The 26,974-nt window shown below is 40.1% G+C and overlaps 1 protein-coding gene across 1 annotated transcript in view; it reads right to left on the reverse strand.

Annotated features, from left to right (window-relative positions):
* KIAA0100 (KIAA0100 ortholog) overlaps positions 1-26,974 on the reverse strand; it is a 2,229,983-nt gene that overhangs the window by 1,123,570 nt on the left and 1,079,439 nt on the right. Inside the window, exon 16 of the mRNA XM_044054400.1 lies at positions 21,515-22,619. Within this exon, the coding sequence (XP_043910335.1) occupies positions 21,515-22,619 (1,105 nt within the window). The remainder of the gene's footprint in view (positions 1-21,514; positions 22,620-26,974) is intronic.

Here is a 26,974-nt window from a genome sequence, read left to right on the forward strand (position 1 = left end):
TTACAATAAATGTAACATTGAGTATATCAATCCAAACAATAAAGGCTGGAAAAATAGAAGCATTAACTAGCTATTCAGATGAACTGATAAAACTGCAAGATAAAACTGCAAAATATCAGAGGATGAAATTAAGAAAAGGCTGGAAGAGTATGAGAAAGCTCAAGAAGAGCTGTTTCAAGAAATGGTGGAGTAAGGAGACAGATAATGCAGAGAACAACAAAAGTTAAGTACTTACTGTAATAACAGATCCATGTTGTCTGTCTCTGTCTGGTTCAACCTGTGGGTTATCAGATCCGACACCGGCCAGTGCCTTCAAACTTCCATCTAGCCAGGCTCCACCTCTCTTGTCCATAATAAATCGCTGTTCATCTAACCCCACAGATTGAGTTTGCCCCATGTAAGCCAACCTCTAAGCTACAAAACACTCCCCAAACCAAAGGAGGAAGCAGGGCTCTAAGAAAAAATAAAGGACAACGTCCACTGCCTGGCCATCTCAGATAGAGAAGTTTGCCATAACAAGCAAAGACAGGAGGAAGGAGGGGGAGGATGAACTAGATGAAGACAAACAATAAGGGTCTATCATTATGTTAAGTACATAACTTTTATATCCAATGGTGTCCTCTCTGTCTGGCTTCAACTTGTAGGATAGAATCCCAGGCCATGTATAAATCCTAATGAAGAATATTCCACAAGAAAGGAAGAATATCCAGCTTATAGTGGGAAGCAAGTGAGATGGCACATCCAAGTAGCAGCTGCACAAACTTTATCCAGTGATACTCTACAAAAGAAAGCCGTAGAAGTAGCCATAGTTCAGGTAGAATGACTCCTATTGTTTGCTTGGCAGGCTCTTGCCTCTCAAGGCACATGCAAATGAAATACAGTCGGATAGTCATTTGGATAATGTCACTTTAGACACAGGTATGCCCAGCTCAGATTTTGAAAAGGAAGGAAATAACTGACTGTATTTTCTAAATGCCTTGGTATGGTCCAAATAAAATCTCAATTGCCTATGAACATTCAAACAATGCAGAAGGTATTCACCTTTGTTGGAAAAATCGGGGAAAAACACAGGCAAATGACAAACTATTAAGATTATTCTTCAAAGCTATTTTAGGCAAAAACGATGGATTTATACAAAGAGAAATCCTATCTTTGTGGAACACTAAATAAGGAGAAGAGTCAAGAGCTTGTAACTCCGAAACTCTCCTTGCCGAAGTAACAGCCACCAAAAATAAGGTCTTCCAAGACGACAACTTCAAGTCTGATGTAGGCCAGCACTGAAATGAAGAACCTGCATGGACCTGCAAAACAAAAGCCAAATCCCAGGGAGGAACTGGGACCTGAACTGGGGGAAGGGAGCAAAAAGTCACTTTTGAGAAAAGTCTTCGAAATCTTGACAACAGCCAGGGGAACATTATCCCCGCTTATGTGAAAATTAGAAATACCTGCCAAATGCACCTTGATAGTATAAAACTAGAACAAGACTGAAACAACTCACCAAGAAAATCTAAAACAGTAAAAGGATAGAGCACTATGGATTCTGCCCAAGTTGCAAAATGTCTCCACTGAGTGGAATACAGTTTCCTTGTTAAACGCTTTTGATATGAAGACAAGATATGCACGACAGTCTAGGAAAGCACGGGATTTCTGGCCATCAAAGGAATCAGAAAAAACACATGGTTAACTTGAGGGACTGAAGATTTTGAGATCCAGGTCAACTGGATGAGAAATGTGACCTGGAATAGGATCCAGCACCCAAAGGGGGTACCCTCAGAAGAGACCACAGGAAGGGGAACCCCACCTAATGAGGCCAGAAGGGTGCTATGAGGATCACAGTCACTCTGCAGCAGGCTTCCCTCAGGATAAATATTACAATCAGAAGAATCAAGTGAGAAGCGCACAGGAGTCCTGGGGCCAAGCAAATAGCAGAGCAACTCTGAGTGACTGTCCTGCAGGGGGAACTAAGGTATATGAGATGGCAAAGAGGTTGAAACATGGGGTGCCCTAGTGCCAGAAACTCTGAGTCACAACTCTCCGATTTGGAGACCACTTGTGAGGAAGCAAAATGTTCCTGCTGAGGCTGTCGGCCAGAATGTTGGACTTCCCTGGGATGTGCATTGCAACCAGAATCCATTGAGATGACATTGCCCACTGCCAAATCCTCAGGGCCTCTTGACAAAGAGAAGGACATGTTCCCCCCTGCATGTTGAGATACCAGACAATGGACATATTGTCTATCTGCATCGTAATCACACCTCTGGGAAGGGTGTCCTGAATAGCCTGCAACACAAGGAGGACAGCTCTCTTCTCCAGGATAATGATGTGGATGTTGGCTTTCGCAGAAGACCATGACTGTTGAACTATACTATCAACTAAATGCCCCCCCCCAACCCAAGAAGGGAGGCATCCACAGTGTCTGTGTCCAAATGAAGGAGAATGACAAACAGTCTGCCGCCGTTGGTCACTAAAGGAAACTGCAATCACCACTGAATTTGGTCATGACAAAATTTTTTCAACCATATTACAAAGTCATTGAGTGACTCACGAATGACCACTGTACCACTAAGGTCCAAAGCAAACCCCTCATATGATACCGGGCGAGAGAAACCAACCCCATAAATGTTGCCATGTGGTCTAAGAGTTTCAAAACTGCATAAGCTGGGGTCTTCTAAAGTGCAAGCACTGATAACAGCTGAGAATAAAGGCTGATCAAGCCCCCCAAGCCCTTCTGTGTTGGAGAAAAGCCTTCTAGCTTATCAGTGGGAGTGGTAAGCACTAGGTAATCTATCTACCACAAGAGGAGTGGTTTCTGGCACAGAAATTACAGTTTATTGGCCGTTTGAGAACCTTTTCCATCTCTTTCAACCTTTTGATTTAAAAGCCTGGTGAGTTTTGGCCCAGAAATTGTAGTTTATTGGCCGTTTGGTCAGTTTTCCATCTCTTTCAACTTGCTGGCTTAAAAGCCTGCATTTGCACTTGTTCCCCACCTTTTCTGTAACTAGTCTAGTCCAGGTAGAGAATTGCTGTATCCAGGACTCTTTGTAAGCGTCTGAGCGCCCCAAGCCTTTCTGTGTTGGAAAGAAGCCTTCTAGCCTATCAGTGGGAGTGGTAAGCACTAGGTAGCCTATCTACCACAACAGGAGTGGTTCTTGGCCCAGAAATTGTAGTTTATTGACCATTTAGACAGTCTGTCCATTTTTTTTTAACTTTCTGGTTTAAAAGACCACATCTGCACTTGTTTCTCATCTTTCCTGTAACTAACCTACTGGGAAGCACTAGAAAGCCTTAAACTGATACAAGCCTTCTAGCTTAGAAGAGAGACTTTGGAGTGATTAATTATTAGTTTTCTGTACTTTCTTGCTGTACTTAACTGTTTTCCACCTAAACACCGATTTTCCAGCATTTGTTGTGATTTAAAAGCTTGTTTTTTTTTCACATATTGTACTTATTTAACTGCCTGCACCTTTAAAAAGTAGTTTTTTGTTTAAATAATTTAACTGTTGTAGGCTACACACTAAAGTGTAATAGCCTTTTCTGATCATTTGTAGTCATTTAAAGCTGTTTTAAAAGTGTATTTTTTTACTGTTTTTGCCTTATCTTTTCAAAAAAACAAAAAAAAAATATTCCTTGTTTCACACCTTTCTAAGCTTAAGCAAATTTAAAAACAGACGAATGCAACTGAAGAAAAAACACTCAGGAACACAGAATCAATTTTGTTTGTAAACGCTTTCATTTACTCAGCATAGGCAAACTTCATCAGACAATGCATCAACAATAGCAACTCCTTTTACAGGGCTCTTAATTAACATCACCATAAAATTTAAATGGACAGAACATTTAAAACAAACATAGAAAAATGTATATATAAATATAAATATCCGTAATGAGTGTAAGGACCTGTATATATGTGTAAAACATCACTTAAGAACATTTTCCAAAAAAATTTATAGACATTTAAATGTATACTAAAAATATTATTTATGTACAATATGTTGAATATAGTTATATAGAACAACAACAAATGGCATGATTTCATCAGTGCCTTCATTTTTAGAATGCTACCAATAGAGATAGAATCATTAAGCCAGGACAAGCCATGGCATTAAATTTTAGCTGTCACATTAATTCTTTTTCATCCAATTTGAGTGAAAATGGTCCACCCCTAACATTTTTATATACTCTGCAGAGTTCTTGCACAAACCAGTTGGATAACGCCAGAGCCTTAGTCCTTTCGGGACTTGCTGGCGATTTACACATTCAGCCAAGTACTGGATTTCGATTTGTAATTTTTTGAAACTAAATAGTTTTGTATCAAATATTTTTAAATTGTTCACATTACTAATACAATTTAAGTTATTAGAATCCACTTGCCCATCACTTTGCACGTTATCAGTAAAGAGGGCAGGATCCTTAAACCAATCAATAAGGCTGGGTAAAAGAGAAGTTGGACTACTTACAGCCCCATTAAAAGGTAAATCCGTCCATCCATTACCAGAGCCTCCATTGGTGGGTGATGTTCGAAAACCAGAGGGCGGAGTAACAGAGGCGGAATTTGAGGCAGAACTTGAAGCCAAAGGGTTCCGACCATCGTGTGCAACCAGAACACCGCTGACAGATGTTCCACCCAAATTCGTCATTCCGATAGAACCTCCAGTTGGAAAGTTTTTGTTATTTGTTGAAGCCAAAGTTCCCGCAACCTGGCTGGATAAAATTTCCACACGTTGTGTAAGCAGTTCAACTAGAAAACACCCTTCTAAGTTTGTATAGTCCAGTTTTCATGCTTGTGCCGAATTCATGGCTGTGTTACAAGTTTCTAAGTTACCCATTCCTTACTTAAATAGAAGGACATTTCTCTGTTCACCTGTGAGAGAGGGGAGCTTTGAGCAGCCTATCTGTCCCTGGAGGAGTGGTTCCAGCCCAGAAGTTAGTAGTTTATTGGCCATTTTGGGCTAATTTCTCTCTCTTTCATTTCCCTGCTATAAAAACCACGTTTGCACGGTTTTGCGCACCGGGCAGCGCTAGTTAGCTATGGTTCAATTATTCCCGGCTCCACTGAATTTCCTCTTCAGTTTTTCCCTTGAAACTAGTCTAACTCTCAACCTAAGCACTCAAAAGCCATCCTACAACCCAGCACTTGCTCAGACCTAATAGCAAGCACTAATATACCCTGACACTTGATTGCCCAGCAGGGCAAGGCTCTTTATTCACCTCTCACCAATCAAGCAACTAAGCATCCCACCCTACTATTCAGGCATGACCAAAGGGCAATTTCAGGTGTACTCTCTAGTCCAGCTGGTGAATCTGGGTATCCTGAGGCAATGTTACAACTGCCTTATGTACACAAACAACCCTCTCTTCCTGCCACAAAACACTAACATATGCGAGAGATGCAATTATACAGCCAAACTGGAAAACTGGAGGCTAAGCTATCTCCACCCAAGACTGGAACAGACAGTCAAGAGGAGAAGGTTAACACTTGCACCACACCTCCAACCACACACAGACCTACTAAACCAGCACTGGTAAAAAAATAAACAAATACACAAAATCATACTCAGAGGCTCTAAATATAAAATTGCAAAAGCATCAGAGACCTCCAAAGCAGACACCCAAACAACCTGCACCTTCCGTCAAAAACCAGCCAACACACAAAACACAAAATCAGTGTGCCGCACAATCACAGCCCTTAAGGTGAAATAACATACCTAACACACTAGTAATAGGTGACTCTACAATCAGGCACACTGTCATTCCACTCACTAAGCTGGAAAAGCAGAAGGTTACTGTTAGCTGCCTGTCGGGAGCCAGAACCCGCCAAATAACACAAGCACTCAGGTCACTCCAGAACAAGTACAAATATAACTCTGTCATTGTTCATGTTGGTGTAAATGACCTGAGATGTACCTCCCTAAACTACATGAAGAGAGACATGGAAGAGCTCTCTGATCATGTAGCCCAGGCTGGCATGACCCTGACCCTGAGTAGCATCCTGCCCTCACCAAGAATGATACCTCAGTATAAAGAAAAAAATTATCAATTTCAACAACTGGCTAAGCTTCTGGTGCCATTCAAAGGGGATCCAGTGTCTGTCAACCTGGGACAACATGCTCGACAAGCCGGGTTGCCTCAAAAGAGACGGCTTGCACCTGTCACCCCTAGGCTTTCGAATACTGGCCAAGGCTCTTGCTATCCCCATAGTGCCTTTTTTAGGCAAGGCTCAAAAGTCAAACCCAACTCCGTAAACAGCGCAATTAACAAAAAACTGAGGGTTATGCTACTCAACACCAGGAGTTTAAATCTCAAGATGCATGCGCTCAAAGCACTCCTCAGTATGGAGAACATCGACATCTGTGCAGTAACTGAAACCTGGTCCAAGGCTCCAGAGAGCACCCCAGCATTACCGGGGTGCAACTCATACCACCCGTTTCGGCCACAGAACATGGGCTGAAACACAAAAGAAGGGGATGTATCCATATTCATCAAGGATACCTACACCTCCAGGTTAGTGGCACAGCACGATACCTCTGAGATCATCCATGTGCAACTAACATCGGGCAAATCTGCAATGCAAATTGCAGCCTGCTACAGATCACCCTCCATGACCCAGGACCACCACCCCACCTTTCTGGAAACACTGGAAAACATGAAGGTCCTACCGAACACCCTGATATTGGACAATTTCAATTACCCTACCATTAAATGGGAAAACTACTCGAGTACAAACTCCCAGGCCTAGTGCTTCCTGGAATTCATCAACTCAAACGCCCTGGATCAGCTTGTAAACTCCTCTACCAGAGGTGAAAACATATTGGACATGGTCATCACCAACATGGGCGACAGGTGTTCCACACCGGAGGTCAACCAGTCACTGGTTAGATCAGACCATAAACTAATCACTCTGGATGTCCACACCCCACCATCACCCCCCAACTAATGGAACCACAGTAAAAAACTTTTCTAAAGCAAACTTCACCTTACTTAAGACAGAGGCAGTAAGTTTCACAGCCCCCACACTAAAGGATAATGCTGCCCAAGATGCAGAAACCTTTACAAATGCACTCTATGAGCACCTACAAGGATGCATGGATCGTGCCATCCCTAGCAAAACCAAGACTCACTCCTCTAAGAGAAGGAAACCAGTCTGGTGGACCCCTGCCATAAACTGGCTATACAACAGGAGGAGGAAATTAGTTCAGAAAAAAAGCAAATCCCAAGAAGAAAAGACATCTCTGAGATCAGTATCAGTAAGAAACTAAGGTCCCTCACAAAGGAATCAAAAGATAACCACAAAGCCTTCCTTAGCTATGTTAAGAATCTAAATGGCAACTCGCAGATATGCACTGAACTAGTGCAAAATAGCACAAAATATACTGAACCTACTGATATTGCCATCATCCTGGCAGACAGATTCAGTACAAACTTCACCCACCCCCCTCACCCCCAAAAGGGCCCACAACAAAACCTGAAATCACAGACGCACAGGTGAAAACAGCCCTTTCAAAAGCCAAAAACACAGCGCCAATGGGGCCAAATGGTGTCCCTGGCTGTATCTTGCATGAACTACAGAACAAACTAATCTCCCACCTAAACATGCTGTTCAACCTCAGCCTCTCCACAGGCTACATGCCCATAGAATGGCGCACAGCAACAGTTATTCCACTCCAGAAAGCAGGGGCCACAACTGACCCTGGCAACTATTGCCCGATAAGCCTGACTAGCCTGGTCTGCAAGGCTATGGAGCGCATCATCATGGAACTCATTAACAAAGACATTAGGAACCTCCAAACACTTGACCCAACCCAGTTCGGCTTTAAGGGCAGATCATGCCTACTAAACCTGGTGGACGTCTTCGAGACAGTCACCAAGGCCACAGACGAGGGAAAGGTGGTTCACACAGACTACCTTGACCTCGCCAAGGCTTTCAACACCATTCCCCACTCGAGTATTATGTAAAAACTCACCAGCCTGAACATAAACCCCTACGTCACAAGATGGGTTGCCAACTGGCTTACAGACAGAACTCACACGGTAAGGAATAGCTGGCTCCAGATCCGACTCTAAATCAGTCACAAGTGGTGTCCCGCAAGGCTCGGACCTGGGACCCCTACTGTTCGGCATATACTTCTCAGAAGTACAGACAAACACAGGAGGACTATGGCTAACCAAGTTCGCCAATGACTGCAAACTGGGAGCCATAACTGACTCTCTGGTTGACAAGGACATTCTCCAAAAGGGCCTTACTGAGATGGACACCTGGTGTCAAAGTCATGGCCTCAAGCTAAATGCCAAAAAATGCATAGTCATCCCGTTTGGGAAAAACAAAACACCCACAAATTACCACATAGATGGCAGCCCCCTTAATACAGAAGAGGTAATAAGAGATCTGCGGACCCAGGTAGATAGTAATCTCTCCTTTGACAATCACATATTGCCAAAGTAGCTAGGAAATCCTTCTATGTGGCCCATCTAATTACTAAAGGGTTCGCATCTAGAAATAAAGAGGTTATAGTGTCCCTCTACTAGTCACTCATCAGACCAATCATAGAGTACAATGCCCCACTTGGGATGTACTTCACAAGACACTTCCAACAGCTGGAAAGACCACAAAGGTACCTCACCAAGAGGATTAATGGCCTCAAACATATGTCCTATGCAGCCCAACTGAAAAAACTCCGGCTGTACTCAGTGGCATATCGCTAACTCAGAGGTGATAGCTGCCTGACTTACAAAGCCATGTCCATCTCAGAATTGATGGACATGCTCCACCTCAAGAAATCCAAGTCACTGCGAGCCACGAGCTCTAGTGAGCTAAACCTCACCACAACAATAAATAAAACATGCTGGATGGATAGATTCCTGCCACAGAGACTCCCCATGCTTTGGAACAAAATTCCAAACTACATTAGGCACAGCCCCTCACTAACACTCTTCAAGAGAAACCTTAATGAGTGGATGGGTAACAGAAAATACACCCATGGGATCACTTCATTGGCTCTGCTTGAAAGAGGATCAGTTAATTAATCAATGGGGCGGCAACAGTCGACACATTCTGGCTAGGCTTATAAATGCCCTTGAGCAGAAAGCCTAGTACCTACCTATGAACCTATCACTCGGAAGCTCAGCAGCCTGGCAATTTGACACTGTATCCAAGTGGCAACTTATGAACTCTAATGTTTTAACAGGCTGTAGGCTCACCTTTAGACAACTGTCTGTAATGCCTAAGTGGTCGCACAGCTGGATGAAGGTGTTCCTGGCCACAATCAGTAACAATCTTGTGAGGATGATAATGAGCCAATAGTGCCAAGTAAGTAAAGACCTGGAACTCTACAGCCAGAGCCAAGCTGCAAACATTACATGAATTTGGTAAACACTTAGGTGGCAGTAGTGAGACCAAATGGCAAGGCCTGAACTGGTAGTGCGTGGCCCTCAGCTGAAAGTGCAGGAACCTCATGGAATGCCTCTCTATCTTTATACGATGACAGACTTCCTTGAGATCTTTTGAGCATATTCAGTTGTTATTCCTTAGCAGAAGTAAAATGGATTGCACCATGACCCTCTGAAATTTGGTTTGTTTCACAAAAGGATTCAACTTCCTTAAATCCAGAATAGGTCTGAGGTCCTTGTTCTTCTTCTTTGGTGCCAAAAACAATCTTGAATAGCCCCTTCTGAACAGCAGCGTCTATAACTGAAATCTGAGTTTTTTGTTGGTTTAATGTTTCTTGTATCTGCTCCATTTGTCTAGAACAGCTTTCTTTAAAGTTTTCATTTTGTTGTCCATTTTATCCATCTTAAGAGAGACAGCTCTTGTAGGCTGTAACAAAATGTATATCCTTCCTTAGAGAAGAATCTTGTGAGGATCCTTTGGTGTGACTCATTTTGAAGTTTGAAGAAAGAGAACTTCCAAATGAAATTTTGACAGAAAAATATAAGATTAAAAAAATCTTTTTTTGGATATACTCCCCAAAAGGCTTCAAGCTAATAGTATTTGTTGAAAAAAAAATGGTAGGAAGAGTTAAAAAATGAAATTTCCTGTCAAGAGATTAAAAAAATATAGCAGAGCAGGTGAAAGCTGCTAACAGTCAGTCAGCATCATGGCCACGCCCCCAAAACAATCTTCTTGAGAAGTCTGATAACCAGCCAGCCTTTTTTTTTTTATTTCAACCTCCAAAGTTTGCGCTGTTAACAGTTAATCTGACTAGACAGTCAAAGTTTCTTTTATTTTCCAGCTTTTTGTTACTTGAGTTGCTATATTGCTTAAATGTTTCATCTATTTTAGCATCTCTGAGTACATATGATTTATTTTTTCCTCTAAATTATTGGATGCTATCTCTTATACTAAAGCTGAAGCTTGAGCCACTTTTTGCTGCATAGTAGCAGGCTTCTTCCCAGACAGTGTTTTCTCCAACTTTTTCTGGTCAATTTTCTTTCAGGTTATCTAAATTTCTTCTTTGCTGGCATCCAGACAATCTACTTAGTAGCCAGTAACTGAATTTTACTCAAGCTGACAATATTTCTCATTTTTTTTCACACTGGTAAAGCTGTAATTAAACTGCTATTTAGTGTACAGGCCTTAGAACATGTTTTTTTCAGTGTATATTGAACTAGCAGATTTAAAAAATTTCAGAAATATTGGAGCAGCAAATGTCTGTAACTAAGAAAATTACTCTTCTGAGTTGGGACATAGGATCTGAATTGCCTGAACATAATTAGGCCTTACTAAGTTTTATTATGTTGGCAGCCAAAAAAGCAAATAAAAATCGAAACCAACTGTATTTGACGTATTAGATGTCATAAAAGAGATAAAAGAACTGGAAGAGAGATCTTTAGAAAAGGAAGGAGTAAACATGAAATAAATTAAATTTGTGTAATCAATAGAAGCAGAATAACTTTCGGGAGGAGTAGCAGTGAGGTTAAGGAAAGGCAGGAAGTTTGTGATTTAATGTTGGACTGAAAAACAGTTAATATAATCTCATATTAAAATAGTTTATCTTTTCTATTAAGGTATGCATGTCTGCATCTTAAGTGATGATTTAATAAAGATGTTTAAAAAAGACCGATAAATCAAGCCTTCTGCAACCACATCCAAAACTTAAGACAAGACACAAGAATGCAGTGTTTCTAATCATAAGACAGAAAAAAGATATTTGGAACAGATTTCAGTCTATACACGGAACCCTATCCATTCTCTCAATGAAACATGATCCTACCCACAGCTACATTAAAAATGGCTACCTCTGCTGTCAGTGAGGTCAAAAAAATCAGTTTAATGGAATCAGATGAAAGATTAATTTATTCAATCAAAAATAGCCTAGTATACCTTAGTAAAGCATTTAAATTTTGCCAAGCCTGATATCCGGAAGCAGACTACTGTGACTGCAAGCCACAAGAGAGGTTTGTACATTTGTACACAGACTGATCAGCCTCACAGTGTATGTGCAAGGTGATGGAGAGAATCATTAATCTTCTTCTTCAGATAGACACAGGAAGCATCCTTCTCTGTGATCTAACCCAGTATGATTTTGTCAAGTAAGATCTTATATTATTAACCTCATAAACTGTGTGTGTGTGTGTGTGTGTGTGTGTGTGTGTGTGTGTGTGTGTGTGTGTGTGTGTGTGTGTGTGTGTGTGTGTGTGTGTGTGTGTGTGATCGCTGCCTGGAATGAAGGTTTAGCTGACTATGCATCTTCCACCCAGACAAATCATCTGACATTATATGCCATGACTGGATCAGAAATAATCTCAGGGATCTGATGATACCTGATGCTGTAGTAAGTTGACTCCACAACTGACCACATGCTTGTAACCAACAGGTGAAAATGGAAGAACTCCTATCCCCATCATTCTGCACAAGTGGTGTTTGTTTCTGAAAGCTATGTCCTAGAGGCAATTCCTTTTTTGCTTCCTTTTCTCACATGTCATAACTATTGTGGCTGGTTTACCAAATACACAGATAACTGCAAACTTGGGACCATTGCCTTTACCTCCACTGACAAACAGCACTTAACATTACGTAAGGTGCTACTACCTGCCTGGCAGACTATGGAGGTCAAACCCGATTGTTTTTGCAGTACTCCTCCAGCCAGTACGGTCCCCGCTCCATTCCCACCCACCCCACATCAATTACTTTTATAGCTATACACCACACCTATATAAAGCCACACTCATCTCAATCAAACTACCACACCCAATCCAATCTCACCAATTAACTACCTTACAATTACAAACATCCACCACACCAACCCCATCCCAAGCAGATCTCTCACTCATGATGAAACCAAACCAAACCAAACCATGCCCAGACTACCCAAACCCACATACATACACCTCTTACTACTGCACCTAGGTATATCCACCCTCCCACTGCTAACTTGTATCACCAACCACCATAAACAACTTACTTCTATCCACATACTAAGAAAAACTACTTCCACTAACATTATTACAACACACCCTTTCACTCAACTAGTCCCATACCACTACCAAACGTTCTTTATTCACCACTATGCACACAGATTACAGCCATCACACTACCAGACCCAAACAACTATAAAGAACTTTAAGACCCTAAACAAACTACTCAAACTCTATGTTTACCTTAGAACCCAAATCATTAGCTGCAGTGATATACACCCAAACCTAGGCCCACAAGATCTAGGAGCCACAACCCTCAATCTAAATAATACCCTACTCCACCGAGACAAATCCTTGCTCCTCATTTTAAATTTAAATGTCAGAAGTATACTATACAAAGTCCACGGCCTTCATGCACTACTCTCCTTTTACCGACCTGAGATAGTCATACTAACAGAGACTTCACTTAAACCAGGCAACCACAACAATGAAATCACTGCACCTGGTTACGATATAATTCATAGCGACAGAATATGTACATAAAATTAAAAAAAAGGGGGGGGGGTTGCTATTGTGTATAAATCTCACCTCATCCTTGAGAAAGTAAACATAACTCCAGACCTTGATAAAGTTGAACTCACTCTAACAAAACTAAAACTTAATAATAACAAACACATCAACATCATAGGCTGCTACATCCCTCCAGGCAATAATATCCCCATTACAGAAAAACTACTAGAATGGATATCTAACACCCTCCCCCAGGAAAGCACAGTATTAGGAGACCTTAATACTGACTGGCAAAACCTCTCCAGTCAAAACCCACTCTCCCATATTAACCTACACGGCCTAACCCAACTCATCACCTCCCCCACAAGAGCAGACAAGAGAACCAAAGACCAATCCACACTAGACTGGATACTCGTGTCCCACCCATCGCTGATATCCCTAGCAGGGTGTCTACCAGACACCATGAGTGACCACCAAGCCACATTTTTACTCCAATCTAAATCACCACAACTGACCCAAATATCCACGCCTAATTGGAAACAAAAAACATTTTAACCACTCCAACTTTATAAATGACCTAAAAATGTGTTACTGGACCTCCCTAAAAAAACAACCTCTTGATGAAGCTGCACTATATTTCAATACTACCTTTTTAAACACCCTTAACCATCATGCCCCCTCCAGAACAACAAGAATTAAAACTAAATATACCCCAGACACAAAATCCCTCCTCAAAAAAAGAAACAAGGCCTGGACCAACTACCTCAACAGTAAATCCCAATTGAACAAACAAATATACGTTGAACTACGTAACAAAGCCAAAAAACTAACCAAAAAAGACAAAACATCTTACAGGATAAGCACAGGAACAACCCACATTTTGGGCAGCAATTAACTCTATACTACAACCAGGAAAAACTACCACCCCAACCTCGAAAATAGATAACCAAGACGACATCCCCACTCAATTTAATAAACACTTTACAGAAACTATCCAGACCCTCGCAAACAACCAACCCTATTTCAACATCCCCACCCCTGCAAATGCATCCCCTACACCCAACTAACAATTGCCCGAAGTTCAGCTTCTACCCAGAACCAACCAAATCCATTGAAAAACTACTCCTCAAGCTCAAACCAATGTCTCTAGCTACAGATAAATTACCCGCTGAATTCCTCCATCTAGCTGCAGAAGCCATATCATATCCTGTCTCCATCCTAATTAACAGATCCATCTCCAAGTGTATAGTACCCAAGCTATGGAAAATATGACGCATCATCCCTCTTCATAAAGTGGGACCCCCTCCCCTCGAACTCAATAACTACTGCCCTATAGCCATACTATCCCCTCTATCTAAACTTTTAGAGAGGGTAACACACAAGCAACTAATGAAATATCTCCTAGAAAATAAATCTAATAGCAACACAACAACATGGCTTAAGACCCTTCCAAAGCACCACCACCGCAATAACATAATTCACCAACATTGTCAATACTCATAGAAACAACGGACTCCTTGTATCTGTCACCTTTCCTTGACTTATCCAAAGCATTCAATATGGTTAACTCCTTCTTTCTCTAGCAACTCTAAACCTTACCACCCCTGCCATCTCCTGGTTCAAAAACTACCTAGATGGAAGGAAACAAGCTGTTATGTGGCAAAACCAATTCTCCCCTTCCCTACCAGTCTCCCTAGGTGTACCCCACGGCTCCATCCTGGGGCCACTTCTTTTTACCCTCTTCACCAAGCAGCTCCCAAACAGTATTCCTAAAGCCTCTACAGTGCAATATGCAGATGATACCACCATATGTGCAGACAAATCAATTGGCATCCTTCACTCCCCAACACAAGAATGCTTTTCCCTAGCAGAAACTTGGATCACAAACCAAAGGCTCATTCTGAACCCAAGTAAAACAAAACTATTACTCTCTAGCTCCCACAGAGCCACACCTCCCACTGATTCTTTCATCATCTCCTCCTTTAACAAGACCACAATCAACCCCACAAATTATACCAAACTCTTAAGTGTTGAAATAGATAATCACCTTAGATTTGACCTACATATTTCTATAACCATAAAAAAGTAAATAAAAAACTTGGCCTACTGTATCGCAATAAAAAATTCCTTACTGACCACTACAAAACTACAAAAGCAAGAACTCACCTACTATCCACCCTACTTTATGCCTCCCCATGCTCACAAATCTCTGCAAAACTGACCTAAACAAACTAGATAGTTGTTATAATAAGACAGCCAAATTCGCTACAACGTCTCCAATCAGAACACATCTCTGTGAATGCTTACAAAAACTCATTTGGCTAGAACTACCACTACTACTTCAACTCAATCAACTATCACTACGCCACAAAATAATACAAGACTCTGAAAACACCCCAGCCCTACAAAATCTTTTGCAACCCTATATAACCGCCAGGCCCTTAAGGTCTAGCACACAAAACCCCCTCAAAGTAACCAAATATAACAATGAAGCTGGCAAGTCTGTCTACAGCCACTGTATAGCAAATACCTGGAACTCCCTTCTGCCCACATAACTGACAACAAAGCCCCATCACAGTTCAAGAAACTTGTTAAAACTCACTTTTTAAATAATCGCTTGTGCTCCTGTATCCCCTCGGCTAATGTCTCATTATAACACTTCACCTAACCTACGTAACTCTGCTAAGTCAACTACTAATACTACTGTATCCATTTAGGACTGTTAATCTACTGCTCATCCCATCTCTCCAAGAGTTAGGGAAAACTAACCCAGCAATGTTGTGCTTCCCATAAGCAACTAAAACCAGGAGAAGACATATTGTAAATCAATTTATCCTTCTCAACTAAAACCAGGAGAATACATGTAGTAAATCAATTTGTAAGAGAATGAATGTATCCTATCTGCTAGTTAACATGTATGTTAAAGTCTCTTCTATAAAAATTGTATGCCAAAAGTCTGTCCTAAAGACTATGTTTTGTAAAAAAAATGTTCTCTTGGAGCTTTTCTCCCTGGGCCTCCACTGAAAATGGACTTGTAATCCAGTTGGACTCTCCAAGTCAACAAATGTAAAATAAAATAAATAAATACAATAAGAATGGCTCAAAAGAAATGACTTTGCGATCAGGTGCCAAAAATGCAGTATTCTAGCATTTGCCATTCCTGCTCACACCAGAGTTATGCAATATAAATGGACAACCCCTAAACGTTGACATAATACTAGGAGACACTTGAATACTTGTAGGTATTATTTCATATGGCACCCATATAGCTACTAGCATCTGTAAAACATACAGAATTGGCCACCTGATAATCTGTAGAGTTGTGACACAACACAAGGGTAACTGTCTCCCTCTTTATACAACTCATCATATCAATACTTTCCTCTGTTCTGTAAGCTACTCACATTCCATATTGTGCAATTCACACATTCATAGGTTCACAAGTAAGTAATAGGCAATAGGTATACAGACTGTTGCAAGCCCAGCCAATAAACCATACTCAAAAAGTTCTCCTCAGCCTCAAAAATGACAACACAAGATTAGTCAGGGGACAATTTGAGGCAACCCATCCAATTATCCAAGTTAATCTTGAATGTGGCAAGGATGGTACTCTGCTTGACATGTAACAGAAGTGTGCTCCAAAGGTTCGGGATATGTTTGTGATATGAATTCAGCATACCAGCATGTCTTACTTACCTGCTTACCTGTTGATGAAGGCTGGATACTTTAATCAGGCATTTAGGGAGCCATTTGTTCTGCAAAGGAACAATCAAGGACAGGATCTTTTAGAACTCAAAAGGCTACACACAAATCTTAACAAAGGAATATGTATGTTACCAGCTACAACAAAGGAGCTGCTAGTCTGCCTGTGTAACTGAGAATATCGAGGCCACTGTTTTTTGCAGTTATGAATCTCTGAGGTCTCCCAACTTAAATGCTATATTTAATCAAAATAATGCCAAAAGGGGAATTATGGATTCAAATTCATACAAGTGTCAATGTCTGCAAGGAGAATAATTTCAATAACTGGTCTGGTGAGAGATGCATAAAGAGGAAGTCTGACTTCTATGGAAATAGAGGAGATACTTTTGGAAACTAGATAAGCCAGGTAAAAGATTTCTTAACTATTACAGAGGTATGGTGGCCAAACAATAATCAATGAAAGCACCTAGGTCCCTTATGACAGTGTCTGATTGGTGGTGTGTGCTGCTTATATTGTATGATGCAGAAATGTTCTGCTTACCAAAATGAGCTATACTACTATTCACAGTCTGTTTGAGACCACTGTCCTTTTACCAGCTGTTAACACAGTCTAACCCATGTTGGAGCAATTAAGTATTAGTTGAGGGATTGGCATCATCACCCAAATTTATAGCTGTCTTCAAAAGCATATAACTGAAAGCCAGAAATGTTGGCTTAAAGACCTAAGAAAAACATGTCAAAAAGGACTGGGCCCAACAACAAGCCCTGTGTTACACCACTGGTAACTTCTTTGCTTTCATAAGTGGCACCTGTGACTCCAACCACATATGCTCTGTCAAATAACTCATTAGCTATCTATGGCACAACAAATGGTTTTATATTCAGATTTATAAGTCTGTCGTAATGCCAGTTTTCACCTGTTTCAGATAAGCTATATTTACAGCAAAGCCATTAAGTCCAGCTTTGGTTACTTTATTCCAATAAATAAATTAGGTAAAAAGAGGCCGAACGTGCACTGACACAGCAAAGTTGATGGTAGGGCCCACAGATAAGAAATTTTCACTGTCAAGACTAACGAAGTATGAGATATGTTCCACAACTTTACCTATGAGGCTTGTGGGAATGATGGGTCAGTAGTTATCCAGGTCCACAGCTGGGTCACCGTTGTGTAATGGCATTACAATGGCAGTTTTCCAGGCCTCAGAAATGTACTCAATGGACAGGCTTAGATTAAAGACGTTAATTAGGTATGAAGATTCCTCAAACAGGATCAAAGGGTTTCATGACTTGCAACTCTCAATATCCTCTGTATCTCATTATCTTAAAGAAGAACTCCACATAAAACAAAGTTCATCCCTGTTCATATTCAAGTGCAACTCAGATCTATGGATGGGCAACAGAAAATTTACCCCAGGAATGTTCCCTATCTATTAATGGACAGAGGCAGCTGCAAAACGCTTTATCCCACACATAGGTCCCCTCCAATTATCTATGGTTATTCCAGCTATTCTCATTAGGGGTGATATATAATTATCAACCATGGGCTAGGTAAGGCCAATCTATATCAAATGGAATAGGTTATTTCCAGCACAAAAAAGGAAATTGTCTAGGCTTAAAATGGCCCGCAAGGGCAGCAAGCCTAGCAACTACCTGTAAACTTTCACACACAAACAGTGGGTATTAAAGGACCCCTTAATATTTGAAACCCTTTACTCAATACTTCTTTGGTGACCAAAACACAAGAGAGTATTAAGCCTCAAAATTAAGTTCAACTGTAACATGAAACATGACAACTTCATATCTAAAAGATCCATATTCCTATTCAGTGAAACTCAGTCATTAAATTCACATCTTCAAGAAGGAACTGGATGACTACATGGGAATCTCCACGAGTTACAACAATGGGTTTTGTGGTATCAAGCTTTACAATGACCAACAGAAATTCAGCTTGTTCATTAAGCTATGAACCTATGAGGGCCCCAGGACCAGTTCACCTACCTGGTTAACTAGCAGACAAAAACAAAAACTTTTAATACATTTTTAACATATTTAAATATTGTTTTATAATTTGTCCTTGTGAAGAAGGACAAAAGACAAAGGTTCTGCTACTCTTCAAAACGTGAGTATGCATTGTACATTTTAAATCATGTTTCAGAACACAAAAATAAAATGGACATGTATTTAAAAGTTCAGTTCTCAAATTCCTAAGTGTCATCAAAGATGCTCTAAATTTTGAGGATAAGTGCTAAAAATTATCAGCAACGTAAGCTACCAATGACAAAACGTAATTAAGGCTCAATATAAGATAATGTTCAGAAAAAATAATAGAGGCTCAATTTTTTTCATATACAAGAACAAATTTCAACTACTACTCAAAAGGTATTTCCATATGGCTACAAGTCAGTTTTGTGACACATTTACTTTGTGATGATTGAAATATGTGGAACAGTCAAAAAAAAAAAAAAAAAGAAATAACTTTATTAATCAAACACACAACGCTCATGTAATAAATGCTACTAAATAGGCTAAACAGCTTACTTAATTCTGGCATTTATGAACATCTTTTGAGTAATGGCACTGCTGTTGTACATGAAAGAAGTTACAGCATTAAAATCTCAGTTAAGGCACGAGGATATTGGCACTGCAGGTGCTGGATGGAGGATAGGAAGGATGGGCAGCTTATTTAGATCTTGCCAAGGCTTTCGACACCATCCCCCAGTCTGGAATTATAGATAAGCTCACTAAACTAGGTATAAATCCCTATGTCACAAGATGGGTTGCCAACTGGCTCACGGACAGAACCCACACTGTGAAAGTAGTGGATTCCAAATCCGACATCATACCAGTGACAAGTGGAGTACCACAGGGTTCAGTCCTAGGTCCTCTCCTGTTTGGTATCTACTTCTCTGAAGTGTAGGCCAACACAGAAGGACTTTGGCTATCAAAGTTTGCAGATGACTGCAAACTAGGAGCCATAACTGAAACTCCTAACGATGTGGACAAACTACAAAAGGGCCTCACTGAGACAGATACCTGGTGTCAAAGCCATGGCCTGAAGCTCCATGCCAAAAAGTGTATTGTCATCCCCTTTGGTAAAAACTCTGTACCCATGAACTACCACATAGCTGGTAGTCTACTTAATGCCGAAAATGTGATGAGACCTTGGGACACAGGTGGACAGTAGTCTCTCATTTCATAATCACATTGCCACAGTGGTCAGGAAATCCTTCTACGTGGCTCATCTCATCACAAAAGGATTCTCATCCAGAAAGAGGTCATTGTTCCCCTCGACTCATCACTCATTAGACCCATTATAGTGTACAACGCCCCTTTTGGTATGTACCTCACAAGACATCTACAACTGGAAAGACCACAGAAATACCTCACAAAGAGGATTACTGGCCTCAAACAGATGCCCTATGCAGACAGTCTCAAAAAACTACAGCTTTACTCCATCGCATATCGCCTAATCAGTGGTGATCTCTGCCTAACATACAAAGCTATGTCAAACCCAGAGCTGTTGGACATGCTCCACTTAAAGAAATCCCAATCCCTCTGAGCTACACGCTCTAGGGACCTAAACCTTGTCACCACAATAAACAGAACATGCTGGAGGGACAGATTCCTGTCCCAGAGACTTCCCATACTCTGGAACAGACTACCTGTCTATGTCGAACAGAGCTCCTCATTAGCACTCTTCAAGAAGAATCTTGATGATTGGATGGGAAATGGGAAATTCACCCAGGGGATCCCTTCTGTGGTTCTGCTCGACAGGGGCACAGGAAAATAATTTTCTTGGGTGATGAAAGCCAGGGTACATTTTTTGGCTAGGCTTGTATGGGCCCTAGGGCCGATAGCCTAGTTCCTACCTTTGATGCATTAACGTCAGAGGAATATGGCTGGTATGTGCTCATAGGGAAAGTTACTATACACTTCTGAAAAACATGGACTGTAACACAAGTAGAAAAGCCAGAATCTGAAGGTCTGTGAAAAGTGAGTGGCAAGTGCTAATATAATACATCACTGTCTGCTAATGGTGCTTGGTTGGTGCTGACCAAGACAGCCGGCATGTTCCTAGTAGATGGAAAGATGGAAACTGCTGGCTATAAATGGAAAGGTAGCATGAAAGGAAGTGGAAAGTGCTGTGGCTGCTGAAAGCAAGGAAGGATGGATTTGTGGATTAAAAAATAAATTACTCTAAATTTTTTTTTTTGTTGTTTGTTTTTTTTTTTTGGGAAGAGATGATGGGTTGTGGAAGTTTTAGATGTAGTAATAGTTCTGGATGCATTTCAACAATACACAAACACAAAAATCCAAAGAGGAGCAAACACATGAGGTACCATAATGGACTGGGCACGCCATTATCTTTATATTCACTGGTGGGAATGGAGTCTCTAAACAGCAATTTTAGTGCAGTTATTAAATTAAAACAGCTACAAAACATTATTTTTAGCTGAAAATTCTGTGCAGAGATGCCTTCTAGCAACACAGCTACAACTAGGTGCCACAGGCAGTTATGCATACCATCAAACAACAAAGATCAACAACTACTTTAAACAGATGAACTCATTAAAGTTTATGTAGGCTATAGCTCCTGAGGCATGGCTTGCTCAGATGTAAATGTATAAGTGATTACATGCTGCAACCTCCCACTTTAAAACTTCCACATCAATACCGTCACCAAGGTCACCAAAGTGGCAATGAATGATGCTGCAAGCTTTGTAAAACACTGTATACATCCAACTCTTCCCTGGGCACAGGTTGAGGATGACATAGTACAGTTTTTACATGCCAGCAAGGGAGTACATCAACCTATATGCATGCTATCCTTTAGCTTACCATTATTTTTCTTCCTAAATGCTAAAAACGCTGAAGTAAAAAGGTATAAACACCAAATTTATTTTCCTTTTACTCAACTCTAACAGAAGAAATCATCCAAGAAAAGACTCACCTAGAAAGGACTTCATACTGTACTTCAGCATCCTACACCACTGGATGACTAGGGCTAAACCACATGGAGGAAATGGACTCACATTGTCTATGTCCTTTATTTGCTTAATGACCTTCTCCACCCCATGATAGGACTCATCGGCCAGCACAACCACCTCCAGTTCAGAGATGGTCCATGTCAACAATGCTTTCCTCATTGGTGTGTTGGCATAGAGACGCTTAGAACGCTGGATATAGATCTCAATGTTTTTCTTCTCTAGAGAAGTATACAGCTCTTCTATTTTCCGTGCTGGCAGCAACTCCCCATGTTGCTTACGTAACGCTGCCACTTTAGCATCCAGCAGCTGTAGCCGCTTAGCACTTTCTTTGCTTTCATCCTTCAAGAGTTCATAGTTGTCCCGAAGTTTGACTTCAAACACATCATCAAGGAAGATGAAAGAGAACTGAACCACGTTTAGCACAATGTCGGGGGGTAGCGGTTCTAGACCTTGTCTATCTTTCTTATACAGAGCTTTAAGCCACTTTTGCACATTTATGGCCTCATCAAAAGTTTTGGAAAAGTCATACTGATAAGGAAACTCAATGAAAACACTGCCAAAATTAAAAATCCAGGCATGGTTCTTGGGTGTCTGCAGCTGGGAGAAGGCATTCCTGCAAAGGATTGCTTTCTCATATTCTGGTAGGATTTGCACATCCATATCTTTAAATGTAAAAATATCATTCCCATCAAAACTGGCAACTAAATGAGGCAGCTTGACTTGAAGGAAGCTGCTATTCCGAACCACAGTCATGTTGTCCAAGAGTAGGCAAATGCAACTTTCATTACTAATGCTGGCTGTTGCTTTCAAACACACTAATTCCATGTTTATGGTCAGCTGTTTTTTCTTCAGTGGTGGTTCAGAGAAAACATTTGTGAGACCTGTAGAGCTGGTCACAGGATTATCAAGACTCGGATGGTTGTCTTGACTGAGCAAAGGAGAGATGACAGTCCTCGGGCGAGTTTCCAACAGTGAGTTGACATGCTGCAGCATGTCTACAATATGCTGATGTAGAAACATATGATCAGCAGGTGTCCAATGAACAATAAATGTTGCACCACAGTACATCTGGGTAAAAGAGGGAAGAAAACAGTTACTATTAAACTGAATAAGAAAACAGCACACTGTGTATTATACAGCAAGTCAGTGGCATGAATATTCTTTTAAAGATCTTAGTAGCACTTCAATATTCCCAAGTGTGAGACAATTCTTCATTGGGGCACAAAGTTAAATAAGTAGTAGACAATGAAGGGTATTTAATTCTCAGGTTAGCAAAGGAAAGTGCACCCGATGCAGAAGCTCACCTTCAAACAAGTAAGCTTTGATACTGTGGTTGACTATGAAATGTGCTATTCCCATCCACACAAGGGCTGTCAAGCTGTACATCATGTCACTGAAGGAGATTTTGAATTGCACAAATCAAGGAAAAAACTGCAACTTTTATCAGTTTACTTTCCAAAATGTTACAGGAAAATGGCAAATTAAACTAACAAATGATACAACAGCCAGTAACTGAGTATTGAATCTGTAAAAGAAAAAAGCAGAATTATAACTAATATCTATGGTCCACTATATAATCAAAATACCAACATGAGATGGGAGCATCTGATTTATCCATTTTTTATGTAATTAATTTACAGAACTATTCCTGTGTCAGGTGACATGATCTGTGAGTAATCTCCCAATTCACCACCACCACATCACACTTTACAGCTTAATTATCTGACTACCATTCTGTTAAAAAAATTATATTTATGAGCAAACACATTTGCCTATTGATGTTAAGATAAATTTACAAAAAGAAAAAAAACTCAGACCAACTAAAGGACAATTGCCGTTCATATCCCTTATCACAATCCTTCCCAAACTATTGTAGCTGCTGGGTTGTCAGACCGATCAATGCTCCACAAATGAGATGGCAAAGAAATATAAAGAAAGGACAGACATAAGCAGTAATGACCTTATTTGAAAGCATCAAAACTGATGGTAAGCAAAAATGCTGTCAAATACAGCAGACAGAATTAATGCTGTGAGCTACTAACAAGCTTCATCTTGTAGTCCAGGATACCATCCATGCATTCCTGTTTACAGAAGGTGTTGTGTACTACTTTTGAAAGTTATATGCTAGCATGGCTGATTTACATCTAAGGTGACTTGCTTATAACAGCTCTCCTACACTGTCACCATTAATTACCATTAACCAAGCAGTGAAGAACAGTAGTCTGTTTTCTACCTTTAAAAATAGCACATCCGCTGCAAAGAGCAAGGGTAAATGCAGCTTTTCACCCAAATAGTAGCTACTTGTGAACAACATAAAAGAGTTGTTCTATATTTTTTTGTAAACTTTGTTTCCTTATTTTGCCCTTACTTTGTTTTAATTCAGTTTTACTGTTATAATTTAAATTACTTGCTTTGTCATGCACTTGTTTAATTCTTCCATTTAAGAAAGATCCTCAGCTGATGACAGCCATGCCTCTCTCACCTTTTCTGTCTTTTCTCCATGGTATCCTTTCCTGAAATTATTCTCACTTGCCTCTTCTAATGTCTTCATACCTTGCTATAGAATGATATGCTGCTGTCCCTGTAGCACAGGCCATCTCAGTCATTATGGCTCCATCTTATCCATAAAGCCCTCCTAAGCACAGTTCCATTTTTCCATCCATGTTATGACATTATAAACTGATCTAAATGTTGCAGCATATTCTTGAATCTCTAAGTATGCATTTATATTTGTTTTTTAGCATATCCTTGTATCTGTAAATATGTTGTGTTCCTTCTTGTGTGGTCCTACTCACCCAGGCTGTGCCTGCAGATGTTCCACTGAGATCAGTGCACTACCCCAGTAAACAAATTGTATGTAAGTAGAGGTTTATGCCTGATCAGCCTGTTTATTTGAACAAATTGTTCTAGACTCATTAGATCATATGCATGTTACTGAATTTCAAACAGATGTCCTTCTAGATGCACTTAGCAGATGCAGTGTATGTTCCTAACTGAATAGTATGCATTAGCAATCTCCTTTGATTTTATGTAACTTATTACTATTATTTAAACATACATTATCATGACGCAAATTCAGTTTTCTAAATCATGTACTGCTCGCTGAAATTCTTTATATACTGACTTTAGTAATGACTATTGTCAAATGAAACAAATTTGCAAATATGTATAATGAATATAAGTATACCTAGACAATTAGCCTGGATATGTGTACTACACGTTTATGTTGCAGTTGTGGACATTTTCTTTCAACATACTTCTGCTGAATGTTTCTTTTAATACACCTTTACTGTTTTCAACTCTTGGAACAGTAAACCCAGTAAGGTAGCGAATCACCCCACCGTTACATAAATAAAAAGAAAGAATTCTACAGGCACACAAACCAATCTTACAGCGGAATCTGAAGGTACAACTGACTGCAGCATTTACTGCTTCAACTAATACAACAGTACAACGTTGCCTGGAAAGTTATTAAACCGAAGTAGAATGCTAATAGTTTTTACATATTTATATGGCAAAATAATGACCTTAGGGTATCAAAAAAAGCTGCTGCTGTTTCTCTTACTATAAGCTGGTATGATACTACTGATGAATTATCTCACAGTCTGGTTAGTCCCCCAGTCAAGCTGCCATAGTTTTATGGTACAGGACTCGTATACCCCACTGTGGACATCTACTAGAGCAATTCCGAGCTTTGATATTCCAGCTTTATTAGTTAATGCAGATAATGGATAGATTACTTACTATAGGCAGAGTTGGTCTTCGCTTGTAGTTTACACCTGGCATCATTCTTCCGCTGATGCCTTGTACGTGCACAGGGTTTCTGACTCGCACTTAAGTGATGTGCTACCACTTTTCTCCACTTTCACCCCCCAATTGCACGTCACACCTTACCTCCTAACTTTTAAAATAGATTATCCATGCTCATCTCCAACCCACCTACTTCTCCATCTTAAACACAGGCAACAATAGTGCTGCCTGACTCGACCATTCTACAGTATTTAATACATGGCTTCTAGCAGTACACTGCTTCAACAGCAATACTATTTTCTGCTAGTAACATACAAATATACATACTATTTAAAAGTAATCAGTAATCTATAAATGACCCACAGTATGCTTCTAATACTTAGTAAGAATATCATACACAGCTTCACAGTAATTAACGACAAGCTACTGTACAAATTATATCTGTATATGTTCATCGAAAAAATTGCAAGTACTATCAAAACAATTCACCCATCAAACTTCTTTCATAATGAACTGTCTACAAATCCTTCCTACTACATCCGAATCATAAATAATTTCTCACTACTAAGATAATGATTAGTATTTCACCAGTAAAACCACTTTTTAAATTCCCATAAACACATCTCCCTAGCAAAAATTACAGCTATCTTATCAGAAGATGTACAGTTAAACCATGTTCCAAATTACCTTGTTATTAATAACAAAAAAAAACTCTCTGTCTCTCCTTTACTTGTCTCAGTCTAAGAAAGTTTAACAAGTAGTCACAACTTGAGGTGTAGTTACATGAACATTATCTTAAGGTAGTGGCTTTAACTGATTTGTTCCTCTTTCATTAGACATAAGAGTCATTATTAAGACTATGAACTTGGAATGGAAAAAAAAACATTCACAGTAATACTAAATTTAGTCAGTACCACCAGCTAAACTTAGTCATGGGTTCATAGGTAATTACTAGGCTAATGGCACAAGAGCTTTTACAAGCTTAGCCAATAATAACCAGAATATGACAATATTATATCTTAACTCCCCAGATATGGGATGGGGTAGTTTCAGGAGAGTGGGTCTTTGGGTATTGGAGCCCCGAGTCATTTTACAGACTGCCTTTGTCCATAAGGGACATGGACAGTGACCCGGGAGTGAATTTACAGTTCCCCATCCAGTTACCTAAATTCTTTATGAAGACAGTAAGGGAGGAGTATTGTTTTACAAAGATGGGAAGTTTATCCCATAGATGAGGTAGCCTATGGGATACGAATCTCTCGCACCAGCAAGTTCTGTTAGAGTCACGAATAAGGTTCAGATCCATGGAATGCGTAACCCTTGTATAATTTTTCTTGTGACTATGTAACATTTTCATCAGGGCTGGATCAGAGAATGCCTTGTAGGTCAGGCATAAGTCTCCTCTCAATAAAAGATATGAGACTGTGTAAAGGGATAAGGCCTTTAGTCGGTTTGCATAAGACATGTGTCTTACACTTTGTATTTTTTTTTTTGTGAAAAATCTCTGGGGCTGCTCCAAATGGTGTAAATGCCTGGTTAGGTACATTCAGAGGGAAACACTGTACTTGATTATGGACTTGAGTGCTGAGAACAATGGAACTATAATTTCCTTTAATCTTAATGCCATACCTTTACTTATACGTTAAGCCACACAGAAGGATTTCCGCACTACT

Source organism: Protopterus annectens, chromosome 13.part0 (assembly GCF_019279795.1).
Source record: "Protopterus annectens isolate FY-2018-M chromosome 13.part0, PAN1.0, whole genome shotgun sequence".
Lineage (NCBI taxonomy): Eukaryota > Metazoa > Chordata > Ceratodontiformes > Protopteridae > Protopterus > Protopterus annectens.